At 49.4% G+C, this 22193-nt stretch overlaps 11 protein-coding genes across 11 annotated transcripts; 4 read left to right on the forward strand and 7 right to left on the reverse strand.

Moving 5' to 3' along the window:
* Nucleotides 1–1072: 1072 nt before the first annotated feature.
* On the reverse strand, nt 1073–1984 carry N7496_011815 (alkylmercury lyase family protein; the record flags this gene model as incomplete). The annotated part of the gene is made up of 4 exons (XM_056704728.1): nt 1073–1180; nt 1247–1603; nt 1666–1684; nt 1764–1984. The coding sequence occupies 4 exons, from the start codon at nt 1982–1984 to the stop codon at nt 1073–1075; spliced, it is 705 nt and encodes a 234-aa protein (XP_056550688.1).
* An 878-nt stretch (nt 1985–2862) lies between these two features.
* Nucleotides 2863–3849, forward strand: N7496_011816 (oxidoreductase, short-chain dehydrogenase/reductase family; the record flags this gene model as incomplete). The annotated part of the gene is made up of 3 exons (XM_056704729.1): nt 2863–2978; nt 3058–3372; nt 3435–3849. 3 exons carry the CDS (start codon nt 2863–2865, stop codon nt 3847–3849), a joined length of 846 nt encoding a protein of 281 aa, XP_056550689.1.
* A 144-nt stretch (nt 3850–3993) lies between these two features.
* Nucleotides 3994–5864, reverse strand: N7496_011817 (putative general amidase; the record flags this gene model as incomplete). Its single annotated transcript, XM_056704730.1, has 3 exons — nt 3994–4151; nt 4207–5494; nt 5556–5864. The coding sequence occupies 3 exons, from the start codon at nt 5862–5864 to the stop codon at nt 3994–3996; spliced, it is 1755 nt and encodes a 584-aa protein (XP_056550690.1).
* Nucleotides 5865–6077: 213 nt separating this feature from the next.
* On the reverse strand, nt 6078–7793 carry N7496_011818 (putative pyridine nucleotide-disulfide oxidoreductase; the record flags this gene model as incomplete). The annotated part of the gene is made up of 1 exon (XM_056704731.1): nt 6078–7793. One exon carries the CDS (start codon nt 7791–7793, stop codon nt 6078–6080), a length of 1716 nt encoding a protein of 571 aa, XP_056550691.1.
* Nucleotides 7794–9235: 1442 nt separating this feature from the next.
* On the reverse strand, nt 9236–9586 carry N7496_011819 (uncharacterized protein; the record flags this gene model as incomplete). The annotated part of the gene is made up of 1 exon (XM_056704732.1): nt 9236–9586. One exon carries the CDS (start codon nt 9584–9586, stop codon nt 9236–9238), a length of 351 nt encoding a protein of 116 aa, XP_056550692.1.
* An 867-nt stretch (nt 9587–10453) lies between these two features.
* Nucleotides 10454–11617, forward strand: N7496_011820 (Hsp20/alpha crystallin family protein; the record flags this gene model as incomplete). Its single annotated transcript, XM_056704733.1, has 1 exon — nt 10454–11617. One exon carries the CDS (start codon nt 10454–10456, stop codon nt 11615–11617), a length of 1164 nt encoding a protein of 387 aa, XP_056550693.1.
* A 397-nt stretch (nt 11618–12014) lies between these two features.
* Nucleotides 12015–13711, reverse strand: N7496_011821 (Arginine permease CAN1; the record flags this gene model as incomplete). The annotated part of the gene is made up of 2 exons (XM_056704734.1): nt 12015–13489; nt 13543–13711. The coding sequence occupies 2 exons, from the start codon at nt 13709–13711 to the stop codon at nt 12015–12017; spliced, it is 1644 nt and encodes a 547-aa protein (XP_056550694.1).
* A 1165-nt stretch (nt 13712–14876) lies between these two features.
* N7496_011822 (phytanoyl-CoA dioxygenase family protein) lies at nt 14877–15901 on the forward strand (the record flags this gene model as incomplete). The annotated part of the gene is made up of 3 exons (XM_056704735.1): nt 14877–15310; nt 15363–15590; nt 15676–15901. 3 exons carry the CDS (start codon nt 14877–14879, stop codon nt 15899–15901), a joined length of 888 nt encoding a protein of 295 aa, XP_056550695.1.
* Nucleotides 15902–15995: 94 nt separating this feature from the next.
* N7496_011823 (uncharacterized protein) lies at nt 15996–17267 on the reverse strand (the record flags this gene model as incomplete). The annotated part of the gene is made up of 1 exon (XM_056704736.1): nt 15996–17267. The coding sequence occupies one exon, from the start codon at nt 17265–17267 to the stop codon at nt 15996–15998; it is 1272 nt and encodes a 423-aa protein (XP_056550696.1).
* Nucleotides 17268–18025: 758 nt separating this feature from the next.
* On the forward strand, nt 18026–19732 carry N7496_011824 (FMN-dependent alpha-hydroxy acid dehydrogenase; the record flags this gene model as incomplete). The annotated part of the gene is made up of 5 exons (XM_056704737.1): nt 18026–18053; nt 18109–18167; nt 18232–19435; nt 19502–19575; nt 19646–19732. 5 exons carry the CDS (start codon nt 18026–18028, stop codon nt 19730–19732), a joined length of 1452 nt encoding a protein of 483 aa, XP_056550697.1.
* A 423-nt stretch (nt 19733–20155) lies between these two features.
* On the reverse strand, nt 20156–21638 carry N7496_011825 (Zn(II)2Cys6 transcription factor; the record flags this gene model as incomplete). Its single annotated transcript, XM_056704738.1, has 3 exons — nt 20156–20609; nt 20686–21506; nt 21570–21638. 3 exons carry the CDS (start codon nt 21636–21638, stop codon nt 20156–20158), a joined length of 1344 nt encoding a protein of 447 aa, XP_056550698.1.
* Between the last annotated feature and the right edge of the window lie 555 nt (nt 21639–22193).

The raw sequence follows: 22193 nt of genomic DNA on the forward strand, positions 1-22193 counted from the left end.
TTTGTCTCAATCTCTCCATTTACCGACTGAAGCCACGTCGTTGCTGTGTACTGAACAAAGTAAGTACAATCGAAGCGCTGGCAACTGGGATAATTCGTAGACGTTTAAAAAGGAAAGGATTCCGTGATTAGGCCGTCCGATATAACATGGAGATTCTCCGCATTTACACTATCCCAAATTTAGGTGAACTCACCCGAATGGTGTCTCCCTTCAAGCTTTGTTTACCCGATATGTCAAGATCGTAAAGTTCATTATCACTGATGATTGATTCAAGGTTGTATGAGCCTAATGGCTCGCCATCCGCCATATCAACGAGTTCTGCGGTTTCGGAGACTTACGAGTCGTTTAGCGCGGTTAGTAGTCGGTAATGCGAAGATGACGGTTAATAACAAATACCTGTTGATTGAATCAAGTTTTGAAGAGGATGATGAGCATGGACCTGAATATCACAAGGTAAGATATTTTATATCTTGAATAATTCTCCTGGTCCTAGATTGTAGCTCACTGAAACCCCTAGCGATGTGGGGAATTCACGCTCCTAGGGAGCAATTTGAATGACCTTGACTTCCTAGGTCCTGTAACGGAATATGCACGTACCTGGTGGGCGTTTCATCATAGTACTAGCTACGTTTTGAGTTCCTGGGAATCTAAATGAATTGAAATGATGATGATTCTCAGCGAATTTGTCAAGACAGAACCCCTGACACGTGACCGTTTAGTCACCTTTAAGCGCTGAGAGATGTGCCAAGCAATTTTAAGTCCTTACCAATTCCCGACTAGGTCACCCTGATTACGTAACAATCACTAAGCAGCTCCGGCTAATCAGGGGCGTGCTCAATTCTACTCAGTGAGCAAAAGCGGCGAGGGGGTGAGCACTAGAACGGAAGGAGGGCGCCAAGCGTTGCCAGACCTTTTCTGGTATATATGATTTCTAAACTATTAGCTACAGAAAGCATGGTATAGTTTTCATGATGGAAAAAGAGATCATTGATTTTCATACGCTGTCACTGTAAGCTAATTTTCCTACAAAGATACGTCTCACTATCCCCACGGTAGGGAATTCGGGTCACGATTAAGACTTCCAGAAATCCGAAGTCATTCCCAACCGTGTGTATAATTCCTCAACTTCTGCTGGAGTTTTCCGATCATAGTCATGCTCGTGTTTATTATGATACCAGGCCTTCATAGTAAAAATTAGCTTAACTACCTCCCCAACTTCGAGTCAAAAAGCAGGGAGTCTTCTTACCTTGGATAATTGCCAAATTTGATCCATGCTCAAGATGTCTCTAGTGTGGAAAGCATGCTTCCAAGGCCAATCCTGGGCCTCTTGCTTCGATGCGAAGAATTGAATAGTTCCGCATGCAAAACGAACGTCCCGCCACCAGGTGGAAGGTGGGACGGAAAAATGCACGCAGTAGTCACTTGCGTTGACGTCTCCCTGAGGACTCAGGCATTCGATCTTATCATCTTCAATGATAAACTGAAGGTCCTTGTCAATGGAGCCGGATCGAACTGATACGGTTGTTTTCGCTGGGGAGAGCATTGCGGCGAGACCGAATGCGCACCAAGCACAGTTAGCCCACCAGTTCCGAGAGCCTTGGGACTAAGCAGATGTCAGTCATGTATAGAAAGGGGCCTCTGAAGCTGATATAAAGGTTAACTAACCACAACGAAAGGAGTCGGGCTATATCGAGAGAACAGACTACGTTAGGTATATGTTGATCCCAAAAATACTACGCTTGTCATGGGAGTATCACACTCACAGATGGGAGAAGGGATGGGCCATTGCAATGGGAGTTGGCGCGCAGGACTCATGTTTGTAAAGCACAATATGGTGTGAATCCTCAAGCTGCTGAAGAATGGGAGGAATTTCAGACGACTGGAGACCAGATTCCTGGGCCAATTCGTCGACAGTGGGTGGGCGGCATTCTCTCAAGTAGAACTGGAAGAGATGGTAGCGAACGTTGCGAGTAATGTCGTCCATTCTCCTTGATTGACCTTAGATATGATTGTGAAAAGGAAGGTGAGTTCTGCAATTACTTTATATGGCCGCCATTTGCTGGTCCTTGACTTCTTTGTCTTTCTAGGTCTTTTGAGGTTGTTAAGAACAGGGCGCGTCAAGAAGGCTCATGTTGATCCACAGGAGAGGGTCCACTTTTCCTTGCAGAACCAGTTCGAAGAGCCTCTGAGTTTGACTCGGGCGGCTAGCTCACTACAAGAGCAGAGCAACAGGGTACATTTGGTTTAACTTAATTTTGAAAAAGTAGCAGCCAATTGTCTTTTTCGAGGTGTATGGGGAAAGTAAGGAACAGAAATATATGGTTGCCTGGTTTGTCAGGCATCACATTATCACGTATACTTATTTTGGTCTCATAACAACACTTTTAACTCGTGACTCTTCCTCCTCCTTTATTTGCCCATGCTTATGCTTGTTGAGCTACTGAAATGTTAATATGTTTTCCTCCTTCGTGATGATATTTATCCTTGGTTCTGTAATTGAACCATAACAATCAATTTAGATGGTTACACAGGACGACGGCCCAAGTGGGACAAACGCCGTTCGTTTCAGTCGAGCCCGCGAATCCTTACGAGGCAGTACATTTCTTTTTTTTTAAGTTTCCCAAGCTACAAACCATTTCACTCATCAAGAATCGATCAGCATATACACTTCTATGATTATTAAGATTGCATAGCTTCCCCGGTTGAATCGCCAAATTTGCGGGGTCTCGGCTGTAAATGAGCCTCGGTCGCTCGGTGCGGGCCACGGAGTTGAACCTCGATTAGTGATAGGAGACTCTGGTTCAAATATTGGACTCTCCGGCTTTACTAAACCCCTTCTTTTCTTTCTATCCAAACATAATCATGTCGGCTGCCGAACAGGTTCAATTGTCCAACTTTTCCAACATCTTTTCCCTCGATGGAAAGGTCGCGGTCGTCACGGGCGGCTCGCGTGGGTTGGGACTGCACGCTGCCTCGGGGTGAGTCCGTCCTTTTCACACGGCCTTCTATTAGGATACGCCATATTTCAAATAATTTTCTGCTAACGAGTCATGACAGACTTTTGCAAGCGGGCTGCTCGAAAGTCTACATCACTTCCCGCAAGAAGGATGCCTGCGATGAAGCCGTCGCAGCTCTGAACGCACTACCTAACAAGCGGCCGGGCGCTCAAGCCATCTCCGTGCCAGCAGATAGCTCTCGCATGGAAGAACTGGATCGTCTGGTTGCTGAAATCGCCAAGACGACTGACCACGTCGATATCCTCTTCGCCAATGCCGGTGCCACCTGGGGTGAAAAGTTCGATACCCACCCCGAGAAGATGTTCTCCAAAGTGATGGACCTGAACGTGAAGAGTATTTTCTATACTATTCAAAAGTATGTTCCCACGACCTTAGCGACCTATTATTGGAGAATTTCGTCTCTAATCTTCATGCTAGACTTGCACCCCTTCTCACCGTCAAGGCCACCATCGACGAGCCTTCTCGTGTCATCGTCACCGCGTCCGTTGCAGGCATCGGGATCGGTTCCATCGGCGACAACGCCACGCCTAGCTACTCTGCCTCCAAGGCAGCTGCTATCCATCTTGCTAAGAACCTAGCTGTTGAGTTGGGTCCCAGACACATTCTCACTAATGCCATCGCGCCGGGCTTCTACCCGTCCAAGATGGCGACTGGTCTTATCAATGCCAAGGGTGGCATGAAGCATTTAGAAGAATACTCGCCCAATGGCCGATTGGGTCGCCCTGAGGATATTGCGGGTTTGGTGGTCTTCTTGGGATCGCGGGCCTCGAGTCATTTGAATGGCGCTGTGATTGCGACTGATGGTGGTGCCGTACTGAAGGGGAGACTGTAGGTATGGAGTACGAGATATTTAGTTAATGTAAACAGTCCAAGACTGATGGATAATTGAAGTATTCGTGAGCCTTTTGAGTGCTGTACACTCGAGGCGTGCACTCTAGTAATTTTTCAAGCACTGTATATCCTATCGTACATGTATTTACAACTTGGCAGGAGTAGATCCAACACGACCTTGCACTGCACGGTCAATAATCTCCATCGCCTGGAACAGCTCGTAGTCGCGCTGTTTTGGCGTCACAACCTGCACACTAAGCGGTGACTCCAAGTATACCCGACGATCAACCGTTTTCTCGTCCCCTAGATCACACGATGTTAGAAACGTACAACGCACAACCCCCCGGGCAGAACTTACACAGCAAGCGGTTGGCCTTATCCCAGCTTCCTAGCACGGGATCTTTCATCTCGCGACCAAGTTCAAGGTCCGACTCCACGAAGGGTCTAACAGGGACAACACCGGCTGGATAGTCTAGCAACACGAATGTCGATGTATACCCAACAGCGTTATACCGATCCATCTGGGGAACCGGGTGCGGTGCAATCGGACAGACGATAGCATCAACCTGACGAGTCTTAGATGAAGAAGAAAGAGTCCACATCTTCATCATCTCCTTCTCGACCTGGGCACGCTGGGCCTGCAACTGCGCCAGCTGATTGATAGTCAAAGCCTTGCCGCGCTTCATGCGACCCTGAAGCCAGGGCGTCAACGGCTCGCCCATACTCTCGATCAAATCGAGCATGTTTGAACCACCGTCAACACCCATGAGACGGCCTGCCAGAGCTTGGCACTTGGGCAAGACTGGGGGAAGCGGAATCTCAACAACTTCCACGCCGGGGGTCCGGCGTAGGTGGTTGGCTACTTCTTCGAGGATGCGGGTAATCGGCGGCAAGGGGGTGACCAACCCGTCCGTCTTGAGGATGCCGATAGTAAAGTTGCGCGGCGGGGCAAGAGATGCTGGCATTGAGGGGGTAGGCCAGTATCCTGGGATACAGTCTTCCCCAAAGAGCTCAGCGCGCGGCACAATTTCGGCCATTACGGCTGCGATGTCCGCCACGGAACGTGCCAACGGTCCAGCTACGGGCTGCAGGGAGACCCGTCCCTTACCTTCAACCTGACCACTCTCTTGGCCACCGTAGGGTACACGACCCTCACTCGGTTTGAATCCATAGAGACCCTGGCACATCGCGGGAATACGGATGCTGCCACCGATATCCGTACCAAAGCCAACCATGGACCCATTCATCGCAAGCAACGCTCCCTCACCACCGGTACTACCACCTGCCGTCCATTGACGGTTCAGCGGGTTCAATGTACGACCGAACAGATGGTTGCAGCTATCTAGCGTCCCGAGGGTCTGTGGGATATTTGTCTTTGCGATAATAACCGCACCCAGAGACTGGAGGAGATCGACCAGATCAGCATTCTTGCGGGCAGGCTTGAATGCGAGAGCAGCAAGTCCGATGCTCGTGTCAGCTCCCTCCACGCAAAATGTGTCTTTCACCGAGACGGGCAGACCGTGCAGAGGGCCGACAGGGCGACCGGTTCGCTGGAGGTAATCGTCCAGCTCCTTTGCCTGGCGAAGGGCTCGATCGAACAGAGGCTCAGTGATACAACGAGTAAGCTGATGGGCAATTGCTGCTCTCTGGATACATTAAACCCCGTTAATAAAGGAAATTGGCAGATATACCCTTAGCAGAACCAACCTTGCAAAAGCCTCGAATCACCTCCTCAGCCTTCAATTTGCGCCCAGTCATGGCAGACACAAGCCCACGCACATCGTAGTTCTCCGTAATTTCCAGCTCTTTGGCAGTCAGAATGCCACAAGTGCGTGGAATCTCCGTGACATTAACTCTACCGTACTTCTTCGGTCCCTCGGTGATCGACTCGGCGAGCGAAAGCATCCCCGCGGGAATGAGATGCGCCGGCAGTCGCCATTCAGCGGGGATAGCAGCAGCTAGCGCATCTTGCTTGCGCTGGGCGATTGCGATGTATGCGGGCTCTTGGGATGCCATGGTGTGTTGTCTAGAGAAAGTGTAGGTTAGGCGCGGAGGACATGGTCAAATACGCGCCGATGCGGGGAATGCGGAGAAACCTCGGCCCACAATGAAGTGCCGACCCGACGATGGCTGAAAGAAGGAATATTTGATGATGTTATGGCTAATATTAATATGTCCAATTGTACAACGCCTCCGCTACCAATATAACTTGTAATCTATACACTATCTTTAAAAACGCGACACGTCCCTTCCAAATAATCTGTTCAGTGTCCACCGGAACGCCACCCGCAGCTTGTTGCGCCAACTGATTGACATAGTAATATACGCCGCGTTCCAGACAACCCGTGCCATGCGACCTGTTATTCCCCCGGGGAGATATTTACTGCGCTTGCTTGGGTCATGCATGTCATGAGGAATTTGCATCAGGGCCTTTTCGCTTCCAATATATGCCAAGGTGCCCATGTTTTTGAATGAGAAAGGTGGTGTTTGTGTCAAGTCTTGCTTGTTAAGACGATCTGCGAGCCACTTCGCTTCCTGGAAGGTAGCCTGAGCTGTGGCTGGAGGGGCACCGGTTTCCAGCATGGCATTATCGCCGAGTGCAAAGACATCGTTGAGAACGGCTGTCTGTCCGGCATCGTCTTTAAGCTGCACCCTCAGATGACCGTCAACGAGCAGGGCACCCGTCTTGGGAACCTTTTTGTACTCCCAGGAAGACTGCCCGGCGGGTGTCACTGGCCCTGATTCACCGTTGAGAGTGTAGACGGAGTCGTTTGGGAATTCTTTAACTGCACTCAGCGATTGGCTGACAAACTTGGTCATCGCATTGCCTGTTGCCCAGACGCACATTCCAACGCCAACTTCACCCTCCTCCATGGTTGACAAAGTGAGGCAACGCTTGGGGTCCATCTCATGGGGTCCGGGTGCACCAGGCGGACCCCAGCGCAAGCTCTTGACATGATGAGAGGTTTTGATGTCAATGCCTTCGCTCCGCATGGTGTCCATTGCATAGCGGGAGAGACTCTCATCAAACATCGAGAGTACCTTGGGTGCGACGTCATACAGACTGATTTTCGGAATACCTTCGAGAGCTGGATACAGGGCCATCAAGTCCTTGTAGATGAAATCACGCAAGGATGCCGCAAGCTCTGTGCCCGTGGGACCCGCGCCAACAATTGCAAAATGAAGGAGCCACTGACGCATCTCGGGCGTCGTGGTCGGAAGAACTGCCAACTCGAAGCATTCACGCACGCGTCGCTTCACACGCTTTGCGTCACCAATATCTTTGAAGAACATGGCATTCTCACGGACACCTGGAGTGCCAAAAGTTTGACTGACGGCACCGACTGCGATGACCAATTTGTCATATGGGACTTCGAATGTTTCTCCTTGTTCCCAGTGACGCAAGTCCTTGATTGGCTGCTTGAAGGTTGCTTCGGGTCCTTCGTCGATTTTCCTCTCATCCTCAGAGGTACGCGGCGACTCTGTGACACCACTTCTAACCACAGTGGCTTCGCACAGAATAGTCTTCTTCTTCAAATCAATGGCGCGTGCAGCGGCTTGAATGAAGTCGACTTTGGCACGTGGGTCCCGCACTGGCTCGACAATGTTGGAGAAATCCAGCGAACCACTGGCGGTGTCGGTCAGGAGGGGAGTGAAGACGAAGTAGGATCGAGGGGAAATGATGATTGGCGAGAATGACTTGGGTGACAGGCGGCGTGAGATGGTATACCCACCCCAGCCGGAGCCAAGGATAACGACACGCTCATGCTTGCTGTCTGACTTGGTGGTTGCACTCGAGTGTTCCACGTATGTTGCAAAGCATCTCTGTCCAGATCTATGCTTCAAAAGCACTGTGATTCCGTGGTGATTGGATGTAGGGTATTCGCGATGGCCGATCAGAGTTGGGCGGAGCTTCAAGGCCCGCGCCAATGGCCGGGGAGACATGGTGACGTGATCAGAATGGCCGAATTGATATCAATCGTTAAAAGTATCGACTCTCTGCAGTTGCACTTTTTCTCTGGGAACACCGGATATGTTAAGCTATGGGAACAAATAACATTGGCTTCCGGCTGACACATATATGACTTCATCCCGCGGGCAAAAGGGTGGAACACCGGATATAGAACGAAGGAAATACTCGGATCGGAATCTTAAACACGAGTCCCGCCTCAGACCCACTGGGATCCACCCGGGTTCGGGTTCTCGAGCGTCCATGACTATTCCACTGTGAGTCGAAGTGCTGAGTTCTCAGAGCTGGCCGTGGTTTTGTCTCCAAGGGGAAACCCGGAACCCTTCGGAGCCATCGGTGAGAATAGTGGCACGTGCCGCTGGAATCTATCGGGAGTTCTAGGCTTGCAGTTGCTGAGGAAGTTGTTCACATGGTTCTGCAGAGATTGATCTGTGATGAGTGTTGAGAGATTATCGAAGATGCAGGGGGCCAGCAGAGAGAAGAAAGGATTGCTACGGTGAAAATACAAGGCTCCATATAGATTGGGCACACGTCATGTGATGGTGGCTTGCTAGGCCCCGCCGGAGAGCAATCATACAACAGCTATCCTATCTACGAAGTTTAGGCTCTAACTCAATTTTAGGGGTGTCCAATAAGCAATTGTGTAGTGTCAATTTATCAGTTCTCGATTTCTACATATCCTTCAGAATACAAGCTGTCTGCGCGCCCAAGGACCCGTGCTGGGTAGGTCCTAGCAGAGGAATTGCCTCACTTAGCGGCTGAATCTTCTTGGTTTAACGACCTTAAGAAGATCCCACCCTAGAACCCCCCAGTCACGCTGGTCGCTTTGCTTTCGCTGAGTAGTAGAAGTATAGTAGTTAAAGTAGGAGGGGTAGTAGTAAATCTACCAACTAACTCATCTCCCAACTAACTCATCTCCCAACTCATCTCCCAACTCATCTCCCAACTCATCTACTCACTCGTCTACTAACCAATCTACTAACAAATCTACTAACAAATCTACTAACAAATCTACTAACAAATCTACTAACAAATCTACTAACAAATCTACTAACAAATCTACTAACAAATCTACTAACAAATCTACTAACAAATCTACTAACAAATCTACTAACAAATCTACTAACAAATCTACTAACAAATCTACTAACAAATCTACTAACAAATCTACTAACAAATGTAGTCACTATAGAGGTAGTAGAGGTAGTATAGGTAGTAGGAGTAGTAGGGATGAGGCTCACTACCAGAAGTACATAGTGAGTAAAGACTGTGGTCAGATATCGCCTACACCCAAGGCCATCATCCATGCCCGAGGCACTAGGTTGGTTACGCCCGAGATCTGAAGTGTACATGCAGTGTCTTGGCACGTAGAGCAAAGTACCAAGAGCCATGAGAAATCACTCTTTCAGCCCCAGTTTTATTTGCGTGATACTATCACCGAGGCCATTGCCAGAGTAACCAGCGCGACATCACCAAGGTATTCCTTCCCAGCGTGGACTTGGATTGCCAGTCCTATGACGAAAAATACCAGGCTAATACCAGCTGCAGAGAGCCTCAGTTTTCGCCTCCCAAATATGAGGCTCAGTCCCACGAGCGTGTCGATTACGGGAGTAATTTGAGCGCCCACTGAGCCATCGTCGGTCATGTGGTATTCTTGAAACGCATACCATGTAGGAGTATACTGGCCATGAGTGAAACGGGAGAAGGCGCCAAGTAGAACAGCGGAGGATAGGATATACACTGGGATTTTGGCGAGTAGTGAGGACATAATGACTGACTGACGAGATAGAACTGGATATTTTGCCTTAATCAAACAAAAAGACAAAAAGATAGAACAGAAAGGAGAAGGGGGTAAGCAGTGACGGTACCTACAGAATCCGCTAATATCACGTGATCTCATCCTCGATGCTTTAGCCTTGCCAGATGCCAATGGAAAACCAAAGAAGCTTATCCTTGGCGGGAATGTTTACATGTCTGATTGAATGGGTTGAATAAACTCTGTTTCTATCTCCGAGCCTTCTCGGCTCCGTCACCCTGTATGACTATGTACATACAGTACGTACCTCAAGGCCGCATACACAACGAATTGCCACGAGTGTGGCGCAGTGTGGCGCACGGCAATGAGTCATCCACCCCTGTGGCTCGGAGTCGGTCAATCTGAGAGAGGAAGCTCGGATTTGACCACACTCCGAAGCTAACCAGAACCAACCTCGGACTTAACTATCATGCGTCCTACTTTGCCCCCCCGAGCTGTGACAACTTCCAGCACCTTCGGAGATACTCGATGGCGCTTAGAAACTGGGAAGGTTGATACTACTGCTCGGATCGCTTAATCGTCCGACGGCGAATAGCATTGCTCCGCAGGCCAAGGCAGCGTGGTTGTACGTATACCTGGTGTGATGTGGCCGACCCCGAGGTGACGAGGATAGTGGCTGCCTAAGCCCGAGAAACGAAGTATAAAAGAACCGTAGAATAATCACAGTTGCAAATAATCAGATCACCTCGCTGTCTATTTCAATCTTCTTGATCTTTCTTGATCATCTTTTGTTTTACAGTCCAAATAGCCAACGTCTTCGGTTTACGACATCTGCTTTCGATAAGTATATCTTGTTTTGTCTTATTTTGATACATCAAGATGGCTTCCATTCATGATCTAAATCGCCCACCAAATCCCTTCTGGGATAATCTGGCCGCTTCCTTTGAGGATCATCCTTTCTTTGCTCCTCGAGGCCACCATCATCACCCTCACCACGGCCCTCCCCCTCCCTTCTGGGGTTGGGGCGGCCACCACCATCCTCGTCACCACCACCACGGACCCCCTCCACCTCCATTCTGGGGATGGGGTCCCCACGCCGACGAAGAGGATCACCCCCGAGGCTCTGAGACCCCTCGTGCCCAAACTACCGAGCCCACCGCTGGCCCATCTAGCTCTACTGAAAAGAGCCGCGACGCAGAGAAGGGAGCAACCTCCTCCTCCGAGCTGGAGACCGATAACGAAAAGCGTCCCCGTGGCCGATGTGGCAAGGGTAAGCACCACGGTCGTGGTGGTCCCCATGGACTCGGTCGAGGACGAGGTGGCAGAGGCCGCTGTGGACCAGGCCATGACCACCCCGGCTTTGGACCCTTCGGTCACCATGGACGAGGTGGTCACCACCATGGAGGCCGTGGTGGGCGAGGCAGACACCACGGCGGTCCTCCCCCTCCCTTCGGTGCAGGACCAGGATTCCCAAATTTCGACTTCTTGCGCAACATCGCCTCTCAGTTTGGAATCCAGTTGAACGGCCCAACCCCCGAGGGCGTTGACTTTGTTCCATCTGTGGATGTCTTCGACACACCGACCAACTATATTGTGCATCTTTCTCTTCCCGGCGCTAAGAAGGACGACTTGAGCATCGATTACGATCCCGATGAGTCTGTTCTGCGCCTTGCAGGTGTCGTCTACCGCCCTGGTATCAGCGAAGACCTGCACGAAGCTCTTGCATTGGAGGAGCGTGCCCGTGAAGTGGGTGTCTTTGAACGTGAAGTCCGCCTCGGAACGCACGAGGCTCCTGCTGCAATCTCCATCCATGACATCACCGCTAAATTGGAGGATGGTGTTCTGAACGTGACTCTCCCAAAGATTGCACCGGAGCCTGAGTCCAAGAAGAAGGTTGTCGTTGAAGACGGCAACACTGTGAATGAGAAAGACGCTATGCAGGTGGATGAGAAAGCTAGCGAGACCTTGACTCCCTATGGATCCGATGAGAGTGACTCTGAGGATGGGGAGACCAAGGAATATGTGAAGGTCCCAGTTAATTAAACTAAGATCTATTATGATTTTCATTTGTTAGGAGTGTTGGGGTTTCTTTGAAATTTATGCTTTTTAGTTAGTGTTTGATTCAGATTGAATAATCTATAACCACCCTTATGCGGGTGATATACATCAACTACCATCCTTTTTCTTATTATTTGTAGAATGTCTCTCCTCTTATCCCTTCATCTATCTGAGAGGGGTACATGTAGTCGTAGCTCCTAGGTAGGTACGATAGTTCAACTGATACTGTCAAAGTGCCCGCTGGGAATCTTTATTCTTTCCCATTAGGTAAACACTTTCCTACTTGCCAATCTCGGTGTTGTGTATTAAAAGATTTGAATACTCTGGTTGAAGTTATTAGATACAAATGACAAGTCCCTCTCCACGAAGTCCGGCTGACTTCCTAGCCATTAATCAAATGCCAAAGTTTACCATACCACGTGGTAGGAACTGCAACCTCCCAATGTTCATCCTCAACCTCAAGTCGGCCCGTGTCAAGGTCGGCCTGCAGAGGGGACACAAAAGGATCCCGGTACACCAATTTATGACCAATGTATAACACAGCAAAGAGAATCAGGCTGACATAGGCGACGAAGAAGTTCTCAACGCTGAACGAAGGAATCCACGAAGTAAACCCTTGCGTCAGCATGATAAGAATGTTAAAGAACAATCCATAGTAAGACAGGAAAGGTTGGAATGGGGACTTGTACGGAAGAAGATCACGCGAGATTCTTCGTGCCTTCAAAGCTCGCATAAACGCAATGTGGCAAGCGTTAAGTGACGCCCACAGAATGAAGCCCGCAACCGTAGTGATATTCAACAGCCAGTTGAAAACAGTGCTTCCCGAAGTGGAGACGTTCATAAATCCAAGAAGACCGAAGGCTGCGGTTAGTAGAACTCCATAATAAGGAACTCCGCCCTTTGTAGTCTTCGCCAGAAAGGCTGGAGCAAAGCCATCCTGGGACAAGCCAATCAGCATGCGGCTGCCACTGTAGATGTTTGCATTTGCGGCTGATAGTACCACCGTGAGTAGAACCGCATTGATAATACTGGGTAGGACTCTGACTCCCGCTAGTCCTGCCGCAATCACAAATGGCGATCCCGCTGCATTGGAAGCACCCGACAAAAGATCGGGGTTATCAGATGGTACCAAGAGACCGATGAAGAACACTGAGAACACATAAAACAGAAGGATTCGGAAGAAAGTTGCTCGAATCGCTTTTGGCACGGTTTGACGAGGGTTTTCACTTTCACCAGCGGCGAGACCAACTAATTCGGTACCCTGGCAGGAGAAACCAGCCTGAATCAGAACAGCCCAAAAGCCCACAAATTTAGCAGTTGGTCCTGGTGTCACAAGATAATCGACAAATGGCCCTGGGTGGACCCAGTTATGGAATCCGAGGTATCCTTGTTGTCCAGCACCGGCATCGATGCAGATCGCGAAGATGATGAAACCGATAATTGTAACGACTTTGATGCTAGAGAACCAAAACTCTAGTTCGCCATAGAAGTTAACAGGGAGTAGATTGAGAAGAGTCATGACGACCCAGAACACTCCAATGAAGATAGCGACATTGACGGACGGATCCCAATATTGAATGATAAGACCAGTGGCAGTCAACTCAAGAGCGAATGTAATCGCCCAGGAGAACCAGTAGATCCATCCCATCGCAAAGCCAAGACTAGGATCAATCAGTCGAGTGGCGTACGATGTGAAAGCTCCGGGGATTGGAATGTAAGTGGCAACTTCGCCGAGAGACGTCATGACCGAAAAGACGATAGTTCCGATGAAAATGTATGCAATGAGTGCGCCGATTGGGCCAGCATGCGCTAGTGCTTCTCCGCTAGAGATGAATAGACCAGTCCCAATTGTACCACCTATCACCACATGAGAAAGTATGTTCTATTGCGAGGAAATATTGCCAACTTACCGATTGCAATCATCTGGAGATGTCTACTCTTGAGCTTGCGCTTCAAGTTGGCTGAATTCCTTGGCTGGCCTTGTATAACCTGAGCCTCATCGTGGCTCTCATTGAACTTGGATGTGGCGAGCTCATCTTTGGCGTCTTTGGGGACCATCGTCCCGGAAGTGTTGGCCATTGCGGTCTGTCACCTTGTGCGATTGGCAAGATGATTGGACTCGACTGGAGCTTAGTCAAGTGTTGAAATTGATCGGACAAAGGTGGATTTCCGACTGTTGTTACTGTTTCATCAGGAAAGACCAAAATTTCCTGATCGGTGTTTCGCTGTTTATTGTCTCCTTTCTTATCCAAGATTCCGAAGCTGATTCTCCACCCTCCAACACTCACTGAAGGTATTGATCCAGTGAATGCCGAAGAAAAACGGTTCCCAGAATCGCGGACACGTGGAGAATTGGGTCAAATCGCAGTCGAATTATGGGTCTGGGGAAAATTGAGAAGAAAAAACAGCAGGATCAGTCCGTCGCAGTGGGACCCTTTCTATAGTGTCCTTGTTAGCTGGCCTCCGTGCCATCCTCATTCGTGGTTTAGCACCCCGCATGTGTTTTTCTCTTCCGTCCTGTTGTTTTCGGCTTAGTTCGTGTTGTTGGCCGACGATTTTGGAACTCGCCGAGGTGTTTCTTAATGGGCCCACTCCGACATCGCTCCCCTTTCTCCACGTTTCCCATGATCAACAACGGTTAAGTGCCCCACTACACCCCCAGCTTTGAGGGGAGCATTACGTCGATTCAATATATGGACAAAATGTAGTGCGGTCATATTGTCTCGAGATAGAGTCTGGGCAAAAAAAGCGAGAATGCTTGGACAGCACTGAGGCGGAGGTGGCCGAGCTGTGGAGCTATGATTAGTCCGAAGCCTTCGAAAGAGAGTTTCTCGCGAAGGTTATCTAACTCGTTTAGGTCTCGACAAGCTTCAGCCGGACCAATAGACGGTGTCGCTAGAGCCTCGCAAGCACTTTTCTCTGCCGAGCTGTCTGTTTCAAGTTAGCGTACATCGGATGTCATGCGTAAATGTTATACCATTCAACATCAGTTTGCGAAGATTGGGATCCAATAGATTCACCCGGTTATAGGGAATATGGAGGGATTCTGGGAAATACGATTTCAATACTATATAAGAATCCATTTTCGATATGTGGCAGTAGATACTGACCAGAAGGCGTCTATTCTCGTGACAGATCGTGGGCATATAAGACAAGGGTAGCCCCTTGGAAACACGCTAGGTACAGATAGCTACTTGACAAAATCTTTCTAGCTGAATTCCCGGGTTTTACCTCTCTTTTCATGATGATCGCATCGAACAATGGCCCCTCCTTTGCTCGTCTGAATACCGCTGACGCTTCAACTACGCCTGAGAAGGCAATCTCATTCATCGAACGCGACGGTGGAGTGATCATCGAGAACCTCATCGGCCAGGACCTAGCCGAGCAAATCAAGAAAGACCTAAAGCCTCATTTTGATAAAGATATTCCAGATAAATATGGCTTCTTCCCAGCAACGACTCAGCGCGCAACGGGTTTGCTAGGTATCTCTGACGCTTGCGTAGAGCTTGCCTGCAACCCATTCTACATAAGCGTTGCTAATGCTCTTGTGTCGTCGACTTTCACCTTCTGGAGAGATGACCGTCAAGTGACGGTCAGCGGGAAGCCAATAATTTCTTCCACTGTTGGATTCCGTGTGAATCCCGGCGGTACGCAGCAGGTGCTGCATCGCGACGATAAGTATGAACACTACCCTCGGTAACCAGGGCTGTAGCTGACCAACTATTAAAAGCGACTACCATCCCACCAATGCAATGATGCCGGTTATGATCGGCTGTGTCACGGCGTTGACGAAGACAACGAAAGAAAACGGTGCCACCATCGCGATCCCTGGCTCACATTTATGGGGACCAGACCGTCGGCCACTGAATGAAGAGGCTGTTCCCGCAGAGCTGAAGCCCGGAGACGCATTCATCTTCCTAGGAAACCTCTACCATGCGGGTGGCTCCAACATTACACGGTATGCACATGTCAATGTTCACGCACCATCCTCCAAGTTGCAAGGAGACTCAGGTCTTGCTGACTCGATTTCTGGCATCCTCCAGAGACGAATACCGTGAAACAGTTGGAATCTTTTTGTGCAAGCCAACACTGCGCCCTGCAGAGAACCAGTTCCTCATGGTACCACTCGAAAGAGCCAGACAGCTCAAGCCGCAGGCTCAGAGACTGCTAGGTTATGGGCTTTGTGACCCTGGAGTAGGCTTCATGAACTACCAGGACCCAATGAGGGTTCTTTTCGGGGTTGAGGATGAAGAGACCATCAACATGTGATTCAATGCCTTCCATGAGCAGGAAACCATTCAAGTTGGTAAGGAGTCAAGCTTTCGTGACAAATCTGGGAGAAAGCTACGCCCGGAATTTTTGTTCAAAAGATAACAAATGGACCGATCGCGGCTTCATTTCTTCGAGCAAATTGGATCCAGGTTTCGTTCCCGCTTTGGTTCGAGTGTTTCCAGAAGAGGCGCAGCATCTGCAATGCAGTCTGGTTACACCAAAAGCCTGTGGCAGACATAGACTGCAAGAATGCCAATTCGACGTGAGACTGTCTTTCCCTATCAGTTGCGCATTGAGTGCCAACAATGAACAAAGGAAAGAAAACGTCATGTATGAATGCAGTATATGAGCTTTGGGTGACAGACTGAACAATATGCCAGATAATATCACAATATTCCTCCAGTGCTTTCGTATGTTTTGCATGAGGCGCGAGACATTGGTAGCTGTATACCAGAGTAGCGTAATAATGAGCGTCGATTACGGTCCGGAACATGCTTTGGATGACGTCGCATTCTGGCAATGAAGTAACCATTCCGGTAGCTCGTTTATATGCCTCTTCGAGTTTATCATGCCACCCCTTCATATCCGGTTCGATGAGATTATGACCGCCATCCAAATGTTCCGAGTGCAGCCTTTCGGTAGAAGTGATCTCGTTGATAAGTGCTGTAAAAGTCCAGAAATTGGCATTCAGGAATGATCCCCAGTCCAGCCCCATGCCTGTGCTCTCTGGATTTTTGAAACCAGCAAGATTTCCAAATGTCTCCAGATCAGCAACTTCTTTGATCAAAAATCTAGATAAAGCATCCTGTGGCAGTTCTCTCCGAGATCTGAGGTAGCATCTCTCAACCATAGCGCGACAAGCCCGAAGGTGCAATCCCCAGTCCGTTGAGCTAGGAATGTGCAATTCGGAATAGCAAAGGACCAGAGTACAAGCAAGCATCTCCAAGAGTGAAAGGTTTGAAGAGTTCTTCCTCAAGGTTATAGTATTTGCGCAAAGTTCCAAGCGCATTCTGTAACTCAAGGTCTTCAAAGTGTCATTTCGAATGTGATGATTGATCTGCCGGAAAAATGACGACTGGGCATTATCTAGCGACGTAGCGGACAGATGAGCGGCCGCAAGACCAGATATGGACTGTCGGAGACAGCCCGATTTTTGGACCAACGGCTGGATGAGGGTTCTCCATGGATTACATGCACCGTCATCAAGCCAGGTCAAATGGGAGACTACCGTAGAGAAGAAATGCCGAAGCAAATTTTCGTCAAGCGATGTACCGATATGCTTGTTCACGAGGCCCACGTCTCTCATCGGAGAGATCCTATCGCCATCTCGGTCAATAGTCGATTCATGTGCAGCACCCACCATTGGCTCTGATGGGCTAGTGGGTTTCGGCACTGGTAATGCCTTTCCTCTGGAATGACCACGACTCGCGATACCCTGGTCCCACCTTAGGTGGATGCGAGGAAAGCCTGGACAAGGAAGATTCCGGATAGTGCACTTTTGACAGTGTGGAACAGTGCGGTCGCATTTAATGCGGCGTGTAATACACTGGCGGCAATCTAGGTATCGTTAGATGTATCCCTGTCTGGCGTTACGCATGAAGACTACACTACATACCTTTAGCCGCTATTTGGCGATCTGGCGGCAAGGAGTTAATACGAACATTCCTCATTAGTTTGCCGGGAGGCGCCATTTCAAACAAGGCTTGAGTCAAAGCCAAGAAGAAGTCCACAGATGCCAGAAGCAAGGCGGGTTCATTTCACATACGGCATAGCTCCGATTGCGTCTTTAGCGGTGTGTTCATGTAGAAGGAAGAAGGCGCGGCAGATGCTGACTGTCGCCGGCGTCTTCTCCGAAGGTACCCCGCACGATAGCATCTCTTTATCGATTGGAGTCGCTAAAACATCGGCTTCTATTGGACGGTCGGGAGTCAGATACCGCGGCCGAGTAGGCCCAGCTCTAAAGACCCACCAGCCCCTAAAAACGCAGCTCAAGCCCCGGCGGAGGTGTCAAACTTCCTTAGACCTCCGTCGGCTAATCGCGCAGGAACCCCGGGGTTCAAATAGAGCTCGATCCGACGTTTGCTTGCATTCGCCCTTGATTAAAATCGCAAGTCTCTCAATATGGGGAAAGTATTCGATGCCGCAGAGGGTAGTATCCCCAAAGATAGCACGGCTTAAACATTCAAATGACTAACAAGCAGTAGTGGCTAAACACAACACCAGCAAGAGTTGCTGGGTGGTTCTCTACGGAAAAGTGTACGATGTAAGTACTGGAACTTCTATTCGAGACTCTTTTCCAGTTCATGAATTGATTGCTCCTTCCAAAGGTAACTGATTTTGTCTCCGAGCATCCTGGTGGCGCAAATGTGATTCTTAAATTAGCAGGCAAGGACGCAACCGAGGAATACGACCCGGTTCATCCTTCCGGCACGCTCGAGGAGAATCTGAAGCCGGAGACGTTTCTGGGGACCATTGATCCAGCAACGATAATTAAATCAGAGCCGCAGCCTGGGGCCTCGGGGAAAACCGAAGAGTATCCTCCCGTTCAAAGTCTCCTCAATATGGACGAGATCGAAGAACTTGCCACAAAGAAAGTGAGCAAGAAGGCATGGGCATACTACTATTCGGCTGCCGACGACAAGATCACCAAACGCTTTAATACAGAAGCATTCCGCTCAATTCTCTTGCGACCCAGGGTCTTCATTGACTGCACCGAATGTAGCCTCGAGACAAAGTTGCTAGGCAATCAGGTATCGATGCCTATCTACGTCTCACCGGCCGCCCAAGCACGACTGGGACATCCTTCGGGTGAAGCAGGGATTGCCGAAGCATGCGGGAGTTTCGGTGCTCTCCAGATTATCTCGAACAGCGCTTCTATGACGCCAGAGCAGATCGTTGCAAATGCTGCACCGGGACAAGCTTTCGGCTGGCAACTATACGTGCAAGACGACCGAAACAAAAGCGTAAAGATGATCGCTCGTGTGAACAAACTCAGTGCGATTAAATTCCTCGTTCTAACTCTCGACACGCCGGTGATGGGGAAGCGCGAAGATGATCAGCGTAGTGGCAATGTCATCAACGAAATTACCGAGATCGAAGCCCCCGAAGGCTCGAAAGAGGCGCTTGAGAAGCAAGTCTTTGCGGGAATGGATCCATCTCTCACATGGACTGAAACTCTTGCTTGGCTGGAGAAGCAAACGAGTCTACCGATCGTTCTCAAGGGTATTCAAACGCATGAAGATGCGTATATTGCCGGCTTGCATCAATCGCGAGTCAAGGGGATTATTCTCTCCAACCATGGAGGAAGATCCCTTGATACATCGCCCCCAGCAGTTCACACGCTGCTTGAGATGCGCAAATATTGCCCCGAGGTCTTTGATAAAGTTGAAGTCTGGATCGACGGTGGTGTCAGGAGAGGCACCGACGTCGTCAAGGCCCTTTGCCTGGGCGCTAAAGGTGTTGGTATCGGCAGGCCTCCGTTGTGGGGCCTAGCTGCTGGAGGAGTTGACGGTGTGAAGAGAACATTGCAGAGTGAGTCAAAGCCTGCCTTCATCAACTCTTTTGATCAAAAGATCTCGACTAACCAGTGTTTCTTAGTCTTGGCCGATGAGACCAAGACATGCATGCGACTACTTGGCGTGCAAAGACTTGACCAGCTTGGAATGCAACATGTGAGTGTGCCAACTCAATTCTATCCACCTATGTCGGATTGATTGCTGACTAGTATTTCCATGCACACAGATCAACACACGGCTATTAGAACAGCAGGTGTACGATGGCCCCTCTAACCTTGCAGGGTATCGGGTACAATATTCGTCAAAACTCTAGCATCCTGACATGTATTCGAGATTCGTGGCGGTATTGGGACCAGAATATTTTGTTCTTTGAAGAAATCCGTGGAAAAAGCACTTGCCGCTTTTGGCAGTTCCCCTGCATCAGCATATGGATGGTCATACCGGTGAAGCCAACTAGATCACGCCACTTTACTGTTGAGACACGTCTCCGATATAAATAAGAAAATATATCCTTCAAGTAGGCATGTGATTCCCAAAGCTGTATGAAACCCGTAGCACAGGATGTTCTCAATTGTTTCCTTCCAATGCTGTGAATGCATTTCCTTGGACCTGAAGAGGTCATTGGAGTCATCGACTGGACGCATTCTGACGGTTTCAAGGCATATTCGCAAGCAGAGATGGCACCAACTGCCCTGCTTGGCTCGGGAGACAGCAGATGCAGTGAGGAGCCTTTCCATTACCTCATATGTACCCACCGACGAGGCCACGCCAGCCAGTCCCGGTACCCAGGATGTATATGCCTCTCAATATCCTCTAGCAACTGGCGTGCCATATCATTCAAATACCAGCGGTGATCAACTGACCGCAAGAGAACGCAGTAGTGTGCCAATAGAACGAGCGCCGCCGGATGATGCGCCTCCAGGTCCTTATGAAACTGCACAGAAAGTCGGTAGGCCCACAAGAAAACCATACCCGCCTCCACATGAAGTCCTGCAAGTTCTAGTTGCCTAACAGAACTTTCGTAAGACTTGATGGCGGCTTCATAGTCCTTCCGATGCTCTGAATGTTTCTCTGCGGTGTCGTCCTGGTTCGTCGTTTGTGTGAATGGGTACTCTTCGATGAACCGATAGAGGCGGGATATTTGGGTCCAGATATCTGCCGGTAAGAGAGATTGTGCTACGGCGCCAGGGCTACATACACATTAGTACCCTATGACTTGTAATGCTTGCTCAGCGCAGATGATATCGCGTAGGGTAAGCAGCTTACCTGTGAACACGCATTTCGCTTTCCAGCCATACGGAATTCGCCAAAGGTGCAAGCTGCGTCTTCCTCAGCGAAGGCAAGAACGGCTTCATAATTGCCTGTAACCCTTTCACGCTAGCAAACAGCTCGATAGTATTCGTGATCGGGTTTGGCCATCGAGAGACACCGAGTCGAATCGGGACAGTGCACAGGTGTACCGAGATCATGGACGCAAAGCAGAAAACAGGTTGCCAGTTTGACGGATCGATAGGTGATGCGATTAGTTCTCGGAACTCTTTTAGCCCGGCGGCAAGATGATATGCGGATGCCTTGATGTATCTTTCCCTTTGTTCCGACATCCGATAGAGGTATGCACGATGGACGGCGGCGATAGCGAGAATCCCGTGCATGAGGTACTTGTTAGAGTATCCTTCAGTGGGCATAACCACGCGCCAGACATGTCGTGCATCTTCGCGTTCGGATAAAGTGTTGGATGTCACCGTGCAATAATGGTGCATCAACTCCAAGTCAAGGCCCCAGTCTTCTTTCTGGAGTGGGGAATCCAATGATGAGTTGGGGAGAATGCCCAGGAACTCTAGCCTATTTTCTGACTCGGGCCTGACGTCTGAGTTGTCATATAACCAAGGATCACCGCCATTGGGAGTTGGCGCATAGTTTGGAGGTTGGAGGGGTGGATAAGCTTGGGGGGTGTCGTGGGCCTGGGGCTGTGGTTGCGTGGCTGAGGATACGCTTGAGACAGGTGAATCTGTCTGGTCGATAGGCGCAACATAGCTGCATTGAATAGCATGTTTGACACAATTTGTACATGGATAACGCTCATCGCACTGGGCGGAGTGTCAAAATCAATCCGGGTAGACCGGGAGACGAGAAAGAGATAAAAAAAAAACCTTTAATCGACGCGATTTGCATTCCGGGCAGCCATTGCGCGACTTGCGATGTGACCTACGGGGCCCCATTATAGATAAAGGACACAGGAGCCTCTGAGTAAGAGTCTAGTAGACCTACAGAGGGATCCAGTAGATAAATGAATTCGAGTTCGATTACGGACTCGGTTACGGGTGCGGATACGGATTCGGATTCGATTTCGAACATTGGCATCTCCACTCCGGAAGGCCCGAAAGAACCTGTCCGGACCCACTTATGCCATTATGCTACATAAAAGGGTCGGCTGCGTATTTCGTATCGCCCCAGAAAAGAACATTCCCCCTGCCTGAAACTGATGATGAATCTAGAAAAACTCGTGGACTCCATATTGTCGATCTATAATGGAGACAGTATACTATTTTGAGATTCTAGCCATCAGTCTACTATCAGATTTGACAAATTTTGATCCATTCGACAGTTCTAGTAAGCCTACAATCTCGAATTGCGTATTGCGTATTAGCCGCTCAGCCCACAACCTGGAACGAGTGGATTCCGGAGTAAGATATCGATCCCAATCCCCGTTTCTTGGCACATTTAGGGCCGTCAGAGTGGCTGTACCGACGTTTAAGCGATGGAGAATTTGATAT

Source organism: Penicillium cataractarum, assembly GCF_028827025.1.
Source record: "Penicillium cataractarum strain IBT 29864 chromosome Unknown utg000009l, whole genome shotgun sequence".
NCBI classification, from domain to species: domain Eukaryota; kingdom Fungi; phylum Ascomycota; class Eurotiomycetes; order Eurotiales; family Aspergillaceae; genus Penicillium; species Penicillium cataractarum.